At 37.8% G+C, this 19,863-nt stretch overlaps 1 protein-coding gene across 5 annotated transcripts in view; it reads right to left on the reverse strand.

The window, feature by feature from the left end:
- The window catches only part of LOC132098956 (ankyrin repeat and sterile alpha motif domain-containing protein 1B-like), a 173,137-nt gene that overhangs the window by 120,189 nt on the left and 33,085 nt on the right, over nt 1-19,863 (reverse strand). For 4 of the 5 annotated variants that reach the window (XM_059505281.1, XM_059505276.1, XM_059505275.1 and 1 more), the window contains exons 2-4: nt 8,422-8,502; nt 7,659-7,815; nt 489-785 (exon numbers count right to left, since the gene is read on the reverse strand). In XM_059505281.1, coding sequence (XP_059361264.1) covers nt 489-785; nt 7,659-7,815; nt 8,422-8,502 — 535 coding nt within the window. Of the gene's footprint in view, nt 1-488; nt 786-1,290; nt 1,332-7,658; nt 7,816-8,421; nt 8,503-19,863 lie in introns of those variants that run through there. The other variant, XM_059505277.1, reaches the window with a different exon arrangement.

Below are 19,863 nucleotides of genomic sequence, written 5' to 3' on the forward strand. Positions count from 1 at the left end.
CCAAAAAATAAGAAAGCACTCAAAGCTTTTAAAGAATTATTCTTTCATACTAACATAATATGTACTATTCTCTATGCCTAAAACTAACATCTAAACGTCCTCACAAGTCATTTTGCATTTATTTTTCCATTAATATTTTATTGTTTTGTTATTTTTCAATTGAGGATGTCCCCAGATCTCCTGAAATGTTCCCAATGGGAAGGTTTGTACGATTTAAGTCACTTCGTGGTACAAAATTTGTCCCTGAAGTATAACCAATAAACACACACCAGGGTAGCCTGAGGAAACCCTGGACTGAGAACAGAGTGTTCTTCTACTGCGTTTCACTTACTCTCACAGCTAGATTCATTTTTCATCCATTTGAGCCCTTAAACCATTCACACACACACTCTCTCTCTCTCTCTCTCTCTCTCTCTCTCACGACTGAGTCCTAGAGCGAAAAGGTGTGTGTAAAGTGTGTGGATTCTAGAGGAAGAACACACACTGACCTGTGTGTTAACGTCCATGTCAGTCTCCAGCAGCACTCGAACGGTTGTGTGATGGCCATTTCGTGCGGCCAGATGTAGAGGAGTGTGCTTGCGTGTATTGCAGCTCATAAGGTTGGGGTGGGCGGTCAGTAGCAGGCGGACCACTTGCAGGCGTCCGTACAGGGCAGCCAGGTCCAGCGGCGTTTCCCCGCGACTGTTCCTCATGCTGGGGTCCGTCAGCTCCTGCAGCAAAACACGGACCACCTCAGAGTGACCGTACTGAGCCGCACAATGCAGAGCCGTCTCTTTTTCATGGTTCTACATCAGAAAGGGAGAGACAGCATGTTACTGTAACAGCACAGTAAAAAAAAATCCCTCTGAAGCATCCATTATCAAAATATGAGAGGTCATATAACCCTGACAACTGTCTATCAATCACTTACAGTCCTAAATAAGTCCCATAATGCATTGCAACTGCCCTAAGGCTACTGTCAGGTTGTTTTTACAAACCAGACAATAGACACAGAAGCACATGTTGATCGGATCCCTCCATTGCATGAATGAAATTCAATGCTATTTAACGATAAGACAAATCAAACAGCTGGTCAAAACAGATAACGGCAAATTACTTGAAGGTGAAACATCTGAATGCATTAGCAGATTCATGTCGTCGTCATTAACATATACCGGTAGTGATGAAATTATAGATATTGAGGTTGACGATTAAATTATTGTAATAAAATATCAACTAGTCGACTAATGGCTTAAATGGTTGACTATGAAAGACTTTAATCAGGAACAACCCTAGTGTTTTTTTACTGACCCAAATTAAAAGAGATATGGCTCAGATATCTCCTTTACTGTTAGTCTTTTCATTGACTGCCAGGGCTTTAAAGTCTTATTGTTTGAAAATGTATAACCACAGCTCGACCTGCATGTGCTGTGGGATGAGTTAGCGGTTTGTTAAAATCTGTAAACCTACAAGGGTAATAAGAATATCATCTAAAAAATGAAAGTGGAACTGTGCATTAACAAACAGGCCATAAGCCAAAGATAACTCAACAGCGCCCTCTATTGCCACTACTGCACACCGCACTTGTTCTCTTGACTCTACAGCAGGGTTATTCAAATCTGGCCTTGTGGGCCAGGGCACTTCAGAGTTTAGCTCCAACCCTGATCAAACACACCTGAGCTGGTTAATCAATGTCTTTGGGATCATTAGAAAATCACAGGTAAGTGGGTTTGATCAGGGTTGGAGCTAAACTCTGCAGTGCACTGGCCCTCCAGGGCAAGATTTGAATAACCCTGCTCTACAGTATACTGTATGTATATGTGTGGGTGTGTGTTTAGAGGGCTCTTCCAACAAACCCATGCAAGTGAAAAATTTGCAGTTATGTCTGTGTTATGAAGACAGAAGCATTTATGCAGCCCTGTCAATAAACAAGAGAACTGCAGCGAGCGGCCACTTTAACTGCAATGACTTATTTCAAGCAAATAGGTTCCTTAATTAGCCAGACATGATTGAAAATGATGATAAGAGACTCCCAGTCCCTGAAGCAGCACAAAGAAACAGACCTGATACTGCAGACAGAGATCTCTCGCTAACCCTATCGCTCGCTCTCATTCTCTATGCCCTGCCTTTCTTCCTTTAATCTCCCTTTTTAAGCCATGAACAGCAAACAAACACACACAAAGAGTAATTCCCTGCATCTATGAGCGCAGCCTCAATCATGCATCTGTATGTTGGCCAGACAGTGCAATATCCAGAGAGACAGCAGGCCGCTTTCCCTCTCATTACTGTTCACGCCCTATTGGTTAATATCCAAGATGGGCTGTCATGATACAACCACAGAAGAAGCGGCATTCGCATTCAATCAATGAAAAGACATATAATAGCAATGGTGTGTCTATAAAGCGATCAGCTCTTTAAATGACACAAAATAAATAATTGAAGAATAAAATATACAAACAGACCCAACAAAAGTGCTTTGTTCACAGATGAGGATTCCATGAGTCCCGTCTCTTAGTGGAGCACTAAAGCAGATGTACAGACAGACTGTACCGCCCACAGGAGGATAGAGGAGGTGTGGAGGAGCACATTAATCTTGGCTATCCTGCACAATCCAGTGCAGTTTAATGTGGATTCAATCTTCGAGCCGATATTGCAGAATAAAAGGAATATTCTGGGTTCAATACAAGTTAAGCTCAATAGAGCATTTAATGCTGATTGACGCAAGATCAACTCAAATCAAATAATAAACAAATAAAAATATATTCATCCCTTGTTTTCTTTAAAAAAAAAAAAGAAGTTACAGTGAGGCACTTACAGTTAGCTGATTTTTTTTTCAAACTGAATCATGTAAAAATCATGTAAACATGAATACTGTTTACATCTAGTGGCTACTGAAGGTGAGCATTTAATGAAAGTGGCTCACTGTAAACCAGATTTTTGCTTTTTTCAAAGAAAAGGAGAGACAAATAGAAATGACTTTTTTTTAAAAGTAATCAACATTCTGTTTCTTTATATGAGCCACCATGCATTTACAAACCAGAGGTGGGTAGTAACGAGTTACATTTACTTCGTTACATTTACTTGAGTAAATTCTTTGGGTAACTAATACTTTTTGGAGTATATTTAAAGATGGGTACTTTTACTCTTACTTGAGTAATTTTTTTTTTCCTCTCGTTACTTTATCTTAATGCAATAAATGTTATAAATGCTTCAGTTTGATCCAAACGCGCCGTCTACTTTTCTCTGGGCAATGAGCGATGCCCATTCGCGAATGATTCATTCTTTTGAGTCAATTCTGTTCAAAGGCTTGTTCAAACCAGTTGGCTAACCTTTGAATTGGTTCGTGAATCAGTTTGAATGATTCGTTCAGTATCCTGCCGCGCGCGCTAAGCATTTGAAACGGTTCACTCAGAGTTGTAACGTTTAAGAACAGAAAGAACGTTGAAGACGTGGCTGGATCTGCACTGAATTGAAAGCAAATCTGCAAAGGCTATTATTTGCTTGCGATGAAGATCTGTATTGGATGAACACCACGTGTGCTGTCTACGGTGCAACAGGTATAACTTGGGCTACGGTCGATAACAGTACACGATACCACTATGACATTAGTTTGTTGTACATGTAACTTATAACAGAGGGGAACCAAGTTGAATGCAGCTTCCAAAAGACAAAAAATAGCCGATTAATATTTTCTATATTTGATACAATAACACACCGGCGTGAGAACTCAGAGAGTCATATCATCAGCTGCTAAATTCAGATCTGTGATCGTTTGCTGGCGCTGAGCCAGAGACAGACGCGTTTTTACAGCAGTGCGCATTATAACCAATCACACAAAATTCTGTTGAGCTTATTAAAGCATTGGCCAATCAGAGGTGTTCCGATGAGTCATCGCTGAAATGCCGGTGCTTCCCATAGACAGTAAAAGAAACTGACGGAATACCTCTTTCTGGCGAATTCTCTCAATTCGTATTAAAAATGTGTTATGGCATGACACCTATATTACTTAAGCAAACAGACAGGTTTTTATAATAAATTACATAATTAGGCTACTTTGACCATCGAATATTATAATTATTAACAATTTATGATAAGTGAGAATCCAGATATTTCATTATATAGTTCATGCTTCTGGGAATGTTTCTAATAAAAATGAAAAAATAAAATAATAATAATAATAATGCTTAATAATAATTTGCCAATATGCTGTGGCTGCTGTGTGTCACATGATGACCCCCCTATGCCTAGACACAATTAATAATGATATTTCCACAATATTTCCACTTGCAGAAATATACATTTGTTTACATTTTGCAGAACAGATGAAAGAAGATCCGTCAATGTGCATTTGGTTCGTTATGTTCAGATGATAACTTAGCCGTTATGTTAGGAGTTTTCACTCTTCTTTGTGTCAGAGGTTATTTATACATATATAATACATACTTATATAATTTATTTTGTGATGCAAATCAGAATTTTCATCAGCTGTTACTCCAGTTTTCAGAGTTATGATCCTTCAAAATATAAATCTAATATATTGATTTATTACCAGTGCTGGAAACCGTTTTGCTGCTTAATATTTTTTTGGATCCTGTGAGATTTTGTTTAGGATTATGATAAAAAAAAATCATTGATAGTAAATCAACATATTGGAATGATTTCTGAAGGATTATGTGACATTGAAGACTGGAGTAAAGGCTGATGAAATATATTTATACACACACACACATAACATACATTTTATCTATATATCTAAATAAAAATAGACTCAGTATATATGACCCAAAGTAACTAGTAACTAACTACTTGAGTAGATTTTTTATCCGATACTTTTTTACTCTTACTCAAGTAACTATTCGGACTAGTACTTTTACTTCTACTTGAGTAAATATTTCTATAAGTACTTTTACTTTTACTTGAGTACAGTTTTTGGGTACTCTACCCATCACAGGAAACTACGTCCAAAGGTGACCATCGTACTATAAAACACATGGTTCAACTTGTTCGGCTAACGAAGGAAGTGACCTCATACTACTGACCTGTGCTAAAGAGAGATGGGTGAGAGTGCAACCACGGTGGACCAGAACACTGGGACTAATGCTGTGTGTGTGTGAGAGAGAGAGAGAGAGAGAGAGAGAGAGAGAGAGAGAGAGAGAGAGAGAGAGAGAGAGAGAGAGAGAGAGAGAGAAATAAAGGAATTCAGAGGGCCGTCTCTTGTGGGCTCAGAAAAGCTGGAGTCAGAGAAAATGGTGTAACCTTTCATCTTTCCAACCAGAAAACAAAACATTCCTGAGCAACGCACAAAACTAGACATTTTTCTCACACCCCCTCTCTCTCAAACACATACACACTCATCCACTGAGGATCTATGTTCGCATGTTAAAACACAAATGTTAGCTATTACTTCCTACTGAATTTGAACATAAAACTATTTTTGAATATATTCAAAGTTTGGCGTCAATAATGTTTTTCTAATTTTAAACTGAATCCTCTAATAGCTTTAATATAAAATCAATCTAACTGCTACAGAATAACCATACTCTTATTTAACGTTAACTTTTTCCAAAAAAGGACATCACTAAATGTCCCAAAGGAGGTATCATCTTATAAGGAGGTATTCTTCTGTGGACAGATTTGTCCCCAAAGTATAGAAAACACACAATCACACACAAGCCTTTCTCATTCCATTTCATTAGAGTCGAGAAGCTTTTGCCTCTCTGTAATAGGTCAATAAATCTGGCATCAATCTACAAATGGACACACCAACAGCTTCTTTATGTGCATTTAAACAAAGCAAAACTCCATCTAGTGCCTTTATTAGTATATAAATTCAACTTTTGTGTTTGAAAATACAAAGTAATAAGCACAAGGGTGAGAAAATGCTGACAGAACTTTCATTTTTGAGTGCACAATCCTTTCAATAACCTGTTCACTTAGCTGAGTGACATAAGTAAGTACTCTTCAAGTAAATTAGCAGAGACTTCCCTTAATATATAGCCATATGCTGTAAAATGGGCCTGTCACAGGCTGTCATGTTATGTTCTGTGTAAGTGCAGATCTCTTGAGTGACAAATCACCTGCAGGTACGTTTGACGCAAAACCTTTAATGTGAACGTGGCAGACTGTTCAGATTGATTTTACGTCCTTTCAGATGAAAGAATGATAAATGTGTGTTTGTGTCAGCATTAGCACTATCAAACACTAGCTGGAAATCATGGGGCTATAAACAGCCTTAACATAGCAGTGCTGAAATAATAGCATACCCTCTGACACAAAATATATGAATATTATATTCGGATGTGAGTAATGTCCAAGTCATAAAGAGCTCAGTATCCCACACTGCAGTGTAATATACGCCGTAATGTCCGTGGCACCAGCTGTGTGTGTGTCCAGGTCTATGTATCATCACTATTGCATTGCTCATTGCTCGTAAAGTGCTGCACATATCCATTAAGAGAAATGGATGTAAAATGGAGTGAAAGTAAAAAAAAAAATTATCAGTCAGGATTGTGCAGCATTCACAATTGACTTGAGAAGGCCCAATCCAATTAATTTCCTAAAATTTAGTTGAATTCAACATTCCTTTCATGAACTGATAACAGACAGTATTCATTATTAACAGACTACTGACAGTGTAAATGAAGGCCATACACTGTCTTTTTCTCTCCAAAATGCACTCATGTCGGCGGTGAAGATCTATCCATCAATCTGATGGTTTAGTGAGTTGAGGAGGGCTAAAGATTGGACGTAATTGTTTCTCCAGCTTGTTTGGTCATTAAGAGTGAGGCAGATGGCAGGAGAGAGAGCAGCACTATTCCCAGCAATGAGACAGCATTTTAAACTGCAGGTGAATACAGGCCTTTCACAGAGCTGCTCTGACTCTGCACAACAAACCCTCCATCAGCCCATCAACAAGCTGAGATGTGAGGAACAGGTCTGAAACTGTCAAAAACCTGTTAAGAGTATGTGTTCCTGCTCAAATGCACGGGCACAGTGTACAGACGTTTTAAGTGTTTGTAAATGTGTACTATTAACAGCAGACTAGTGTAGAAAAGTGCTCAATACTAGTGCTTGTTATTGCTCAAACCCCTAAAAGTTCAGCTCATTCTCCACAATTTCAGAGTTAGATGATACCTTTGATTCGGGCGATTTTTGAGGGAAATGTGTGCAACTATTTTTAGGTGTACCATTTTCATCTGCCACATGACAAAATGTGTGAAAATATCCCACTGTCTTACTGACTTAAGACACCCAAGTCACACATAAAAAAAAAAAAAAACACGGAATATTTACTTTATTACAGATTTGGGGGTGGTCATGTAAGAACCTTAATTTGTTTTTAGCTTACATTTTGCACAGCATTAATGTAGCATACTGCTATCACAACATGCTAGCTTAGCCTACACTGCATCTCGTAGCAGGTGAATGGTTAAGGATTTTCAGATTGTGAATAAAGATTATGAAGAGAAACATATTTTTCTTTGGATTTATTTGCACAGATTAACTGTTCACCACAGGACTAGTGATGTGTGTTAACAAAGTCAGCTTGTGACGTCAAGGTTTTAGTGTAACTGTCTTGGACTCTGTTTTGGCTAAGTTAGCATGATATGCAAATGTTATGATAATATGAGGGGTAAGCTTACAAATAGTACATTTGCTCTAAGGGTATGTGTGTGTACCTGCTCATTAACTCTGCTGTGGGACGGCCCGTGGTGGATCAGTATCTGGACTATGTCCACGTCACCTCTCCAAGCGGCCAGATGCAGAGGAAAACAGCCCTTACTGTCTGCCACATTAGCAGAGGCTTCAAACTGCAGCAACTTTAACACCACGTCCCTGAGAGAAAGATAAATAAGAAAGATTTCATGTAATCGTGTGGCCGATTTTCATTCTCAAACACCAAAAACCTCATAAATCCTCTATGGTGCTATTTAACTTCATGAAGCTTTTTGCAGGCACAATATGAACAGGATAATTGTGCTCTAATCATAATACATAATTCAAGTTACATGAAATCCCTCTCCTACACTGGGCTCATTCTAATGGCAAACGTTTAAATCCTGAGCTAATCTATTTATTAAAAAAAAAAAAAATCAGACTAATCTGACACCACCCCATCCCATAAACCCTTCATTAACGGATTATAATGCCCCCCACCTCATACACATCAATTTAGCTGTATCCAGATTCACAAACCCCGCCCTAATCTGTCCCCACCCCTATTTCATAAACCCACCCTAATCTGACATTAGGGTGTTCTGATTCTTATGTATGTGAGCTGGATTACACCTCTATAAAGTAATCCTGATGTTTAGCACTTTCCCTTTTTTAGTCTATAACACCATGATAGGAAGGACTGAAGTGTGCAAGAGCATAAGCTCATTCATTTGATTTAGCACCCATTAATTTATATCTAATCTTAATAGAGAATAGGAGTATTACCTGTGTCCGTTCAGAGATGCGTGGTGCAGAGGTGTGTATCCTGAGCCATCAGCACAGTTCACACTGACGCCTCTCCACAGACTGCAGAGGAGAAGAGAAGATCAATCAGTACAGCGCAGTAAAAAGACATCAGTACAAAACTACTGCACACCTACAACAAAACCATATACAGCAGATTTCATTTCAGCAGAGTTATTTCTGTACAGAGCTGATCTGAGAACTGATACAGCAGAGTTTGAGAAAACCACACTCATGCCAAGATGGCTGTGGGAATCTCCTGTTTCTCACGATCTTCACAGGACCTTAAATGCAGCTTAAGAGAATGCGCAGACACATTCACCTTAATATCTAAATGGGGAAATACCACAGATCAAAGCTTTTCACTTTTTGTTGCCAAGAGCCCCAAATACGTGAATAAAATGTGAAATAAAAACAACTACTGTACTTATATTAGTACACAAACTATTCCTGAATTAACCTCACAAAATAAAGAGAGATTCCATAAAACTATGTCGATTTGTTCTTTTATTTCTGTTATTATCATCATCAGATTATTTTTATTTCTTTTTAAAATCGTTTTTCTTTTTTTTTCTTTTTAGAGCAAGGGCCATAAAATACAAACTATACAGCTGTTGATGAAACAATCATGATTAATCAATTATATCAGTAGTCTCAAACTCACTGGGCCACAGCTCTGCAGAGTTTAGCTCCAACCAGCTCCAAATCACACCTGCTTGGAAGTTTCTAGTAATGCTGAAGACCTTGATTAGCTGGATCAGGTGTGTTTGATTAGGGTATGAGTAAAACTGTGCCGAGCTGAGGCCCTCCAGGAATTGAGTTTGAGACCAATGAATTATTCTATCACAAATGTGTTACAAATATTGCATTAAACCTAATTAATATAAAAATACTTTATAAACACATGAACTACCACAGCCCAAATCATATATTGATTATTTATAAATCTGTTTTCCAACTGAGGATGTCCATGAATGTCCTGAGAGGTTTTGTCAGATTTGGCTCAATTTTGATCAATTATAATCAATAAGACTATTGATGCGCAGTAAGGTGTTGCATATTTCCTTGCAAATAAATCAATAATCACACAGCAATGGCAGAAAAAAAGTAATTTATTCTCCTGTAAATAAACGTCATTTATTCTCCAATTCAAGAATAAACAGTAAGCACACTGTTTATACACAGAGTTTGTTTCAAGATTTATAATTTAATCAAGATAGAGTAATATTTTTAGATACCTTCTCTCTATTTCACAAGTGTTAATGCCTGAGAATAGTTGCAGCTAAAGTCCATAATTAGAACATGTGCAGTCAATAGCACTGATGTCTACAGTAGACTTATAAGAAGACATGAGGAGGACAAAGGCCACGACCCACGATATGACCCAAAACGTGGCTGACCAATCACAGGACAACAGGAAACACACTCACACAAACACACAGACACGCACACACACACACACACACACACACACACACACACACACACACACACACACACACACACACACACACACACACACACACACACACACACACACACACACACACACACACACACACACACACAATGTTCCATGCTGCCATAAACAGACATTCCAATGTTCTGCAGAAACAACATTACACAGAGCAGCATGAGAACACTTCTTAACCTAATTCAGAGGACAACAGCTAATAGTGTGTGAGACTATGAGAGAGAGGATCCTTTAAAGGAATATTTTGTTCTGAGTATAACTCAAGACAACATAGAAAAACATTCCGACTCGTCCCTGACTATATTCTATTTATTAATCAATCATTCATGATGCAAATATCATTAATTATAAATTCATTAATATACCAGTTGGGGGAGGGGATGGTCAGACCATGTAATATTTTACAATCTGAACCAATCTTGCCATGTTATATTTTAAGAGACTGCAGGGGTCCTGTCTATGATATAATTTCCTGTTATTTAGGTATTTATTCATTTATTTATTTGTGGTTGCACTACATGACTTTGATTTGGCAGGCAAATGGATTTAGATCATTAATCAATGAAGCAGAAGAAATAATTATAGAAGGTTATGCAGAACTACACCAATATATATAAAACACTATGCTTCAGAAATCAATGCCGATTTGCTCCACAAGAAACATTTCATATTATTATCAGTGTTGAAAACGGTTGTCTTGCCTATTATTTTTGCTGAAACCATTTTTATTTTTAATGAATCTTTGATGAATAGAAAGTTCAAAAGAATTTGAAATAGAAATACTGTAACATTAAAAAAAGCCTTTACTGTTACTTTCTAATGCGTCCTTGCTAAATAAAAGTAACAATGTATTTCCCAAACTTTTGAAGTTCTGGTAGGTTTTTCTTTTCAAGAATGTTTTATCACGACAGTCGTTTGATGTTTTTGACAAAAAGTAATAAATAAACATTGGTCCATTACTGCAAGTGTGATTTCGGTTTGTTTTTATCAATTACGTGATCAATTGACAGAATCTGGCATTAAATCTGAACTTACACTGATCCCAAAACATTCTTTAAACATCAAGCGTACAAAGCAAGTACTTAAGCACAGACACCATCAAACATCATTTGCACTCAACCTGAGAGACTGTCAATCAAACGGTGAGCGAAAACCCTGTTTCATCCTAACTGTCTTTTATTCCACACGTACCACATGAGCAGATCACTGACTCAGATATCAAGTATTTTAGCATTTGTTTGTCATGTGTTTAAACGATCGTTGTGCAGCCATACATCTCAAAGGAACAACAGAGAAGGTTCAAAATGAGTTAACAGCATTAGATCGAGCAGCAAAACAAGGCCAATCCTCAACAGATTAAGCAACCATGCAGAGTATTTCCTCCACATATTAAGCATCAACTCTGTTAAATGCTAATTCCCTTTGGATATTCAGCAGAGGTTGTGTCTGCAAATAGTGCGAATGTGATGTGGCTGGATGAACGTCTCATGTTTATAATTCCAGTGAGATAATTCCGGTGAGATAAAAGCATAATATAGTGACAAACGGGAATTAAATCTGAGCATCAGCTCAGAGCGAGGGAAAGCCCTGCCTTTGCTGCAAGCGCATGACTCATCCTGTGTGTGGAAAGCACCAGAGTGCTGCACTGCATACAGTATATCAGTATTACCCAACCTGCCACACACATACACACATGAACACAGCAGTGCAGAACTAATTGGTTCGGCTACACAATCTTGAGTAGTTGAAAGCACATGAGAGAGGGTTACTGAAGAGGAAGATATGAATAGATGTGGAGAACGAACAAGAGAGAGAGACGCTCAAATAAACTCAAATAAACTCCAACTGAGCATTGACAATTGCTCTCTAGACACGCTGTCACAAAAACAAACTTAAAATATCTCACACTGGCAAACCAAGCTAAAACACAATGCATATTTTTACAGAAAAAAAATCTAGATTTATACACTACAGTTAAAAGGATTTGTTTTGTTTAGTTTTTGATAGTAGAAGTCTATCATGCTCACAAAAGCATCAGTTGTATTGTAAAATATTATAATAATTTATAAAAACCACATCTGAATAGCGATTGTAAACACAGGATTCAATGTGGTTTCTTGTTGTTCACAAAACTTGCTGACACAGATATAATGTCCCAAATGATGTAGTATATACTGTGTACTTATGCTACACTCTATGTATAAATCTAGCGTATGAAGTGGAGAAGAGTAGCATCACCTTATAAGCATATCTCCCCTTTACTTTTCTATGAACTGAAAGACTGTTAAGTGTATGGAGGGTCCAGTCCAACATTCAAAATTTTGTTTTTTAGTATATCATCTGGATATATATCAGCACCCTAAGCCTATTTTTCAGTGTTAACACAATGCTCACACTACTAGGCAAAAAATAGTGAAGAATGGCGCAGATAAATCGCACAATTTGCTTATAAATGCTGACTATGAAGGTGCAGAAACTTCTACCGAATGTTCACAGATAAATTCATTTAAACAGAAATCAACACAAAAGATTTTCCCACACAGATTTCAGGTTCAAGGTTCAAGTTGGTCACGGCAATTCGCCTCACTGACCAAAAGAAAACTGCTTGGTTTAAAAGTGACTTCATACATCAACTCTTTTTACAATAGTCATTTTTTGCCAAAATGTGACTGCACCTATCAACACCAAAATATTTAAGGGATTACTTCACCCAAAAATGACAATTCTGTTAGCATTTACTTACCCTCAACCCACTAAACACTGGACGTTGGATAGACGTGCAGATCATGTCTATATTAGGTCTGTCGGTCAATGACCATTTCTGAACATCTATTCGACGTCCAAACTAGGTCCACTATTTGGACTTCCAACCATGACCCAACTTGGACATCATCTTGACGTTCAACATTTGACTTTTGAGCTGGGTATTGTTTTGGACCGAATTTGGACGTCCAAAAATGACATGAAAAAGACGTCACTCCGACGGCATATTGCGCAGTGGGAAGTAAACGATTTTTATTTTTTATTATACTAATACAACAGTTACAGACATGCTTGATATTCAACATCATCTGTTTTGTAAAAAACAAAAAAAACTAAGTTAAAACCATAACATGATGATCTTGCATTTCTCAATCAGACTGTGCATCAGATCTATTGACAGAGTCTGCCGATTCCCCTCTCCTCTCATTTCCACTAGAGGATAATTAAAACCAGACACGAGTAATCAATGACCGCACCATACCCCGAGGGCACAGGAAATGCACTGATGTCATTGATTCTCCCATGAGCCCTCTGAACTTTATTGGGCGTGTGGCCTCCTTATGAAAGATCACAGACATATGAACACTCTCCACAAAGTCTGGCATGACTCAACTTGGGCGATAATTAGACCTCATCAGATATTTCATGTCTACCTGCAATCTGTTTCATAACAAGCAGCCATTTCTCAGTACAATCTGATTACAGAAAATCGCTTTGATTAATGCTTGAGCGATTTGTTGTTACATACATCATCAGTGTTGGAAACCTGACACATTCAGCTAATACATCAACCCACAAGGACAGTTCCTATGTCTTCGTGTGGATGTGTTTAACATTTTTTGTATATGCATTCAGTGATGCTGAACGATCCGCAGAAGCTGAATTTAGATTTTAACAAACTGCTCTCCATGTAACCAAAGCTTTATTGGAAAGCCCAAAACAAGGGAACAGTATGAATCCCTCAGGCCTTTAGAGACTTACTCTCTACTTGAAGGACAAAGGATGACTAAACAATACAAGAGCAAGTGTATAGCAAGAACACAAGGGTGTGTGTTAAAGGCCAGTTGAGAGTGCTGTATATTCTGTGGTTGAGTAGTTCTCACCAATGTTTGACCGCTACTATCCCACAATGCATGCTGCCTCCCTGACCAGCAAGTCACAGATGTGCTTTACTTTGGTCCATTTTACGTGTTTACCTCTATAGCAAGTAAGCCTTGCTGTCTAGCAACACTCTCAGAAAAAAAGGTGCAAAAGTTGTCACTGGGGCAGTACCCTTTCAAAAGTTATGCATTTGTACCTTATTTACCCCTGAAGAGTGCGTATAAGTACCCTGAAATGATGTAATAGTACCTTAAGTGTAAATTTTAGTACTTTACTGGTACGTATTTGTAACTTTTAAAAAAGGTACTACCCCAGTGACAGCTTTTGTACCTTTTTTCAGAGTATACATATATTTTCTAAAACAGGATCCCAAGCAACTCCATCAGCCCCTCAAAGTTGCTAATGTCGCTAAGCTAACATACTTTAATAAGCATAAAAATACATAAACATTTACATTAGGTTAAATAGGCAAGTTTTATTAACTTTTATTATTATAATCAGTGTTTTTAGTATTGGATGCTAAAATGTTTGTACTAATGTTGTGAAGCTAAGTGTCAATACTCGTGCAAGTACAAAAATACAAACACATACTGTACAATACAGACTGTAAAGCTGACATCATGCAATTTTGAACACTTGGTAACTGTTTTGTTCATATGCCATATGAGGAGGATCACGCTACCTTTCTGCTATTGAGTAGGCAATGTTTTGATTTTTTGATGCATTCTTGCTGTATTGAGAATGGCCAAAGCAACTCACATCATTGTTCAGGGAGAAAACAAGACAATGTAATACGTTTATTTTATTTTAATTTAATTTTTTCCCTTTTCTATATGTACAGTAAAAACAGGAAGGGAAGCAGGTTGAGGTGACAAAGATGCTGGATAATAATGTCACTGATTAAACCACCTGTCTCTGACTCAATAACATCAATAACATTGCTGAGTGTTTTTGTAAGTTTTGTCTTTTGTCTGTTTTAATAATTAACATTACCTCTGTGAGTATGACTTTCCCAGTTTGTCGGCTTGTGAATTAGCATGCACACAGTCATTACAAAACTGTTCACAAGCTTCTAGGGATTTGATTTTGGTTGTCTTGGGTTGAAATAAATATAGAAAGAAAAAAAAAACAGTGTGTCGTATCTGTCAGCTCACAATCTCTGTTTCCCCTCCATGGCCATGGAAAAGTGAATATTTACAATGACAACAAAACAACTTAACATCAAAACTAACATCTAATTACTATACAATATAATAAAATAAAAATAAAAATAGCTTTTTTTCCATACCATGAAGAATGTCAATATTTAATGTCAAGGCAAACCAAATAATGGAAAGCAGGTAATAATTTCACCTGCTTTCCACTGTGTCTGCTCAATTAAGCTCCTTCCTGCAAAAAAATTATCTGTATGAAGAATTTTAGTCAGAATTTCAGGCCCCACCATAGCACAGAAACTGCACTTGTTAAAATTACAAATCACCTGCTTCTTGCGTCAGATTAAGGCTTCATCTCATTGCTAGTTTTACTTGATCTTAGTGCTGCGTTCGAGACCATACATCATGACATACTCTTAGATCGATTACAAACCTATACAGGTATTCAAGAGCAGGCTCTAAGATGGTTTAGATCCTACCTGTCCGATCGCTACCATTTTGTTTATTTAAATGGGGAGTCATCTCATTTATCACCAGTAAAATATGGAGTGCCACAAGGATCCGTCCTAGGTCCCCCTTCTATTTTCAAAAAAATGTTGCCCCTTGGTAATATTATTAGAAAATACGGGATTAGTTATTTAGTTATATATATCTCAACGAGACTAGATGAAACTTCTAAATTATCTAAGCTAACAGTGTGTTAAAATGTAAAAGATTGGATGACCAATAATTTCCTCTTATTAAATTCGGATAAGACAGAGATATTAATTATTGGACCAAAAAAACAGTACACAGAATCTTGTAGATTACAATTTGCAACTATACGGATGCACTGCTACTCATATTTCCCATGTTATATACATATTTACTCATATAAAATCATATTTCCCATGTTACAAAAACTGCATTCTTCCATCTTAGAAACATTGCCAAGTTACGAAACATGTTACCTGTTTCTGATGCAGAAAAGCTAGTTCATGCATTCATGACCTCTAGACTGGACTATTGTAATGCACTTGTGGCGAGTGGGGCGGGGCCGAGGGACGTGGGAACAAGGAGTGAGGCCGGCAATGATTGGGCAAATCAGTGACACCTGCGACCCACCGCCGGTCTCGAGTCCCACGTAGGAGATGGAAGGATATAAAACTGGAGCGACGACAGTGAAGGACGAGAGAGGACCAGGCCTGGGCTTTTAGTTGTGTTTTGGTTTTTATTTGAGCGCACCAGTCGTCCGTGAGGGGCTGGTGCGCTGTTTTGTGTTTATTTTTGTAATTAAAATGTAATTTGATTGTCCGCCGGTTCCCGCCTCCTTCTTCCGGATGAATATGAAGGTTTAATTCATTAATTCAATTCATTGTTGGAACAGCAGCTATGCTAATGATGTCTCTATTTGTTTCTCTGTTTTGCCACAGGATTTACATCCCGTGGTAACTAGGATTTACACAAGCTCCAGTCTGGATCCAGAACAACTGAGAAGAGATGATGCTGACCCTCAGAGGACCCCAGATGATACTAACCCTGAATCAACAACAGAACTAACAAATATTGCTACAAGTGTGACTGCATCATATAATAATTGCTGTTAATAGTGTTCATCGTCTGGCTGACTACGTCTTGTATTAACTTTTTCTGAAAAATCCTGTCATACGCGCACAAACTTACAGTCACCACTTATAAGCTACTAATAAATATTGTAAAAACAAAATTTTCTGTAAAGTTGCTTTGTAACGATTTTTATTGTAAAAAGCGCTATACAAATAAACTTGAATTAAATTTAATTGAATTTCAGTATCAGTAGCAGAAGGCAATCCTCAAAACACACACTCTTCATATTCACAATATAAGGGTAAACAGCCAATTGCCAACTATTTTAATCAATATTTATTTGTATTAAAGGTGCAATGGGTAATATTTACAACAATCTATTTACAGAAATGCAATATAATATACATAACTATGTTTTCAGAGGTGTATAAAGAACTTAGTTAATGAACCGTTATGTTTCTATTACTTTAAATTGAGCAATTTCTATCTACATACACCACGGGTCCCCTTACATGGAAGTCACCACCATGTTTCTACAGTAGCCCTAATCGGACAAACTGCTCCATAGAGTGCGTTTCATCACTTTGTTGTTCTTGTGAATAAAACACTGACACAATGATGAACAAGTACATTAATATTCGCAATAAAATTGATTTATTGAATAATTAAGTAAATATAATTCCTTTATTTACATTTGTAAAGAAATCTCATTGCTCTCTGCTGTCTTTACAGATGGCATCTTTATGTGTGACGTCAACCGTAAAGAGAGGGGTGAGCCGTTGGTTGCATTTCACAACCTCACCACTAGATGCTGCTAAAATTTAAACACTGCACCTTTAAAGGCTAAAGCTAACATTGTTTTTATTTAAATGAATGATCCAGACAGGCGGGAAGGAAGTCAACCGGAAGTTGAAGTCGGCCGCGTGCCGCCATCTTGTAGCAGAACTTCACTTGCGTTAGCATCCCATTGACTCCTATTTGTTTTGGCATCACTTTCACAGCGAATAACTTTACATCTGAGGCGTTTAAAGACTCCATTTGTCCATTATTTATTTCTAAAGATACACGACAATGTATAAAGGGCTCCATTACATTCTATGTTACATTATGGCCCCGTAGAAACAGTTTTTGTAAAAATAGGCTAACGATTGCATCATAACCACTCGACTCTCTGTCGCACAGTAGAGAAATTACCGTACAGACAGGAGGAGAAGCTCGCAGGCAATCGGGGGGACGTCAAGAGAGAAGCCCATAGATACAAGCCCTGGCGTTACATTTTAAAATACTATACAAAATAATTAATCAGAATACTTACTCCTGCTCACTCACGCCAAAAAACTCCCCGCTCAAGCTCGCCGTCTCTGCAAGATTAACGATGGCAGTTTGCACGCACAGCTACTAGAAGATTTACATCTGTCAGACAGGTTGCTGACGTCATCAAGCTTAGTTTGAGTCTGCGCGTCAGAAACGGAAGTGCTAAAAATCGCTAAAAATGGGCTTCACTTGTCTCAATTGAGTTCCAATGGGGTCGCTGTGTCCATTTCTTTTACTGTCTATGGATTCAGACATTCATTTGTTTTGTTCCTGAATGAATCAGAGTTTTTGAATGAATCGTTTGAATGAATGATTTAATGTTCTTGAGCTAGCATTATTTTACTCTTAATAATTATAAAAAAATAAATAAAAACATGAATTAGATTAAACAGAATTTTTTTGTCATTAGACTGTATCATGATAAATGTATCATGGTTTCCACAGAAATATTAAGCAGCACAACAGTTTTTAACATTCATAATAGGAAACTTTTCTTGAGCAACAAATTAGCAAATTAAAATGATTTCTGAAAACTCATGGGACACTGAAGACTGGAGTAATGAGCACTGAAAATTTAATTAATCGCAGGAATAAATGTAATTTTATTAATAAGATTCGGGAGGAGCGCGTCAGATACTTAGCCTAACCAACACAGGTGGACCATAATCAAGTAATCAATCCCATAGTATAAATATCGCTGACTTACCTCTATCCACTGACGGTTTATCAGCATCCCTCCTCCACCCCATCTCCTCACTTCAAGTTCACTTTATAAATAGACGGGGAAGGGGGGGTACTCTAGGTTCGGGCCATTCCCGAGCTCGGAGCCCTTCCCCGGACAGCACGCCAAATACGCATTCCATACCTCAGCTAATTATATGTAAGCGTGAACTATTGAAATTACATTTAAAATAAAAAAAATATTATTCATTTTTACTGAATAAATGCAGCCCAAAATCATTAAAAAACAACCCCAACTTTTAGAGCGGAGTTCATTTTGCCACATAAGATTACATTTTTCACGGGTTCTCATGCATTCTCGAATTGCCTGGATGAATTGATGGATGAGACACTGGATTTTGGCAGCATAATTATGGTGTCCACCTTTTGAAATAGCTTTCTCATTGGGAATATGCCAGTGACACCTTAAAAGGCAGTCTAGACAGACAGCTCACTAAATTTCAGAGCAGAGCTTCAGTGTTTTTGCACTTTGGGTTCTTTAAATATGTGAGAAACAAGCATACGTCAACAGCCTAAGTTAAAATCACAAGCATAAACATAAAAAAACACACTTTGCTGATTCACTGAACTGTAGTGGACATAAGCGCTTGCTAGACAATTAAACTCCAGGGTCTTAATCTGGATTTAGCTTTGATCTACTGGAGAAGAAAGTGTGGAAGAAGAAGCTGGCAGTGTGGTCTGACCACACCAGGCACTTATAAGCCTGACCTGACCTAATCTATTGATTACTGATCTAAAAGATAAAGAGAGCATGCTCTCCTCTGCTTTTGGTCTTAGTGTCCATCCTGTTGAGGCTCAAACAGATGGTTCTCCAGGGCATCAGTGGGGTCCGGCATCCATCACCTCATTGTAGTTAAGTACACTGACCTGGAGACTGATTACTGAGAGTGATCCAGATCATCATTTAGTCACAAGTAGCCAGTTAGATGTGCTGATATCCTGTCTGCTCAACAAAGAGCTTGTCTGAGGCCATAAAACATCCACAAAATCATGGCTATATATGGACTCTGTTATGCTGTTGCATTTAAAAAAAAAAAGCCTTCCTTCTCTAACCACGTGTAAATATGCATGGAAAATTGTTTATGTACATGCATACATCTCGAGAATAACAATGTTGAAGTATATTGCACCTGTGCCATTCACTATGGTAACCAGGTGACAGCAGAGGCATGATGGGATAGATGTTTGAAGGGTGGATGTCTGTAATGAGAGCTGCCTTGTGGTTTCTTCACGTCCTCTTCCTCCTCTGAGCGCACTGCTGCCGTCAACACTATAGACCCGTCACATCACAAACACACGTGTCACCATACTGTACATCACACACTCGATAGT

This window comes from Carassius carassius, chromosome 22, assembly GCF_963082965.1.
Source record: "Carassius carassius chromosome 22, fCarCar2.1, whole genome shotgun sequence".
Lineage (NCBI taxonomy): Eukaryota > Metazoa > Chordata > Actinopteri > Cypriniformes > Cyprinidae > Carassius > Carassius carassius.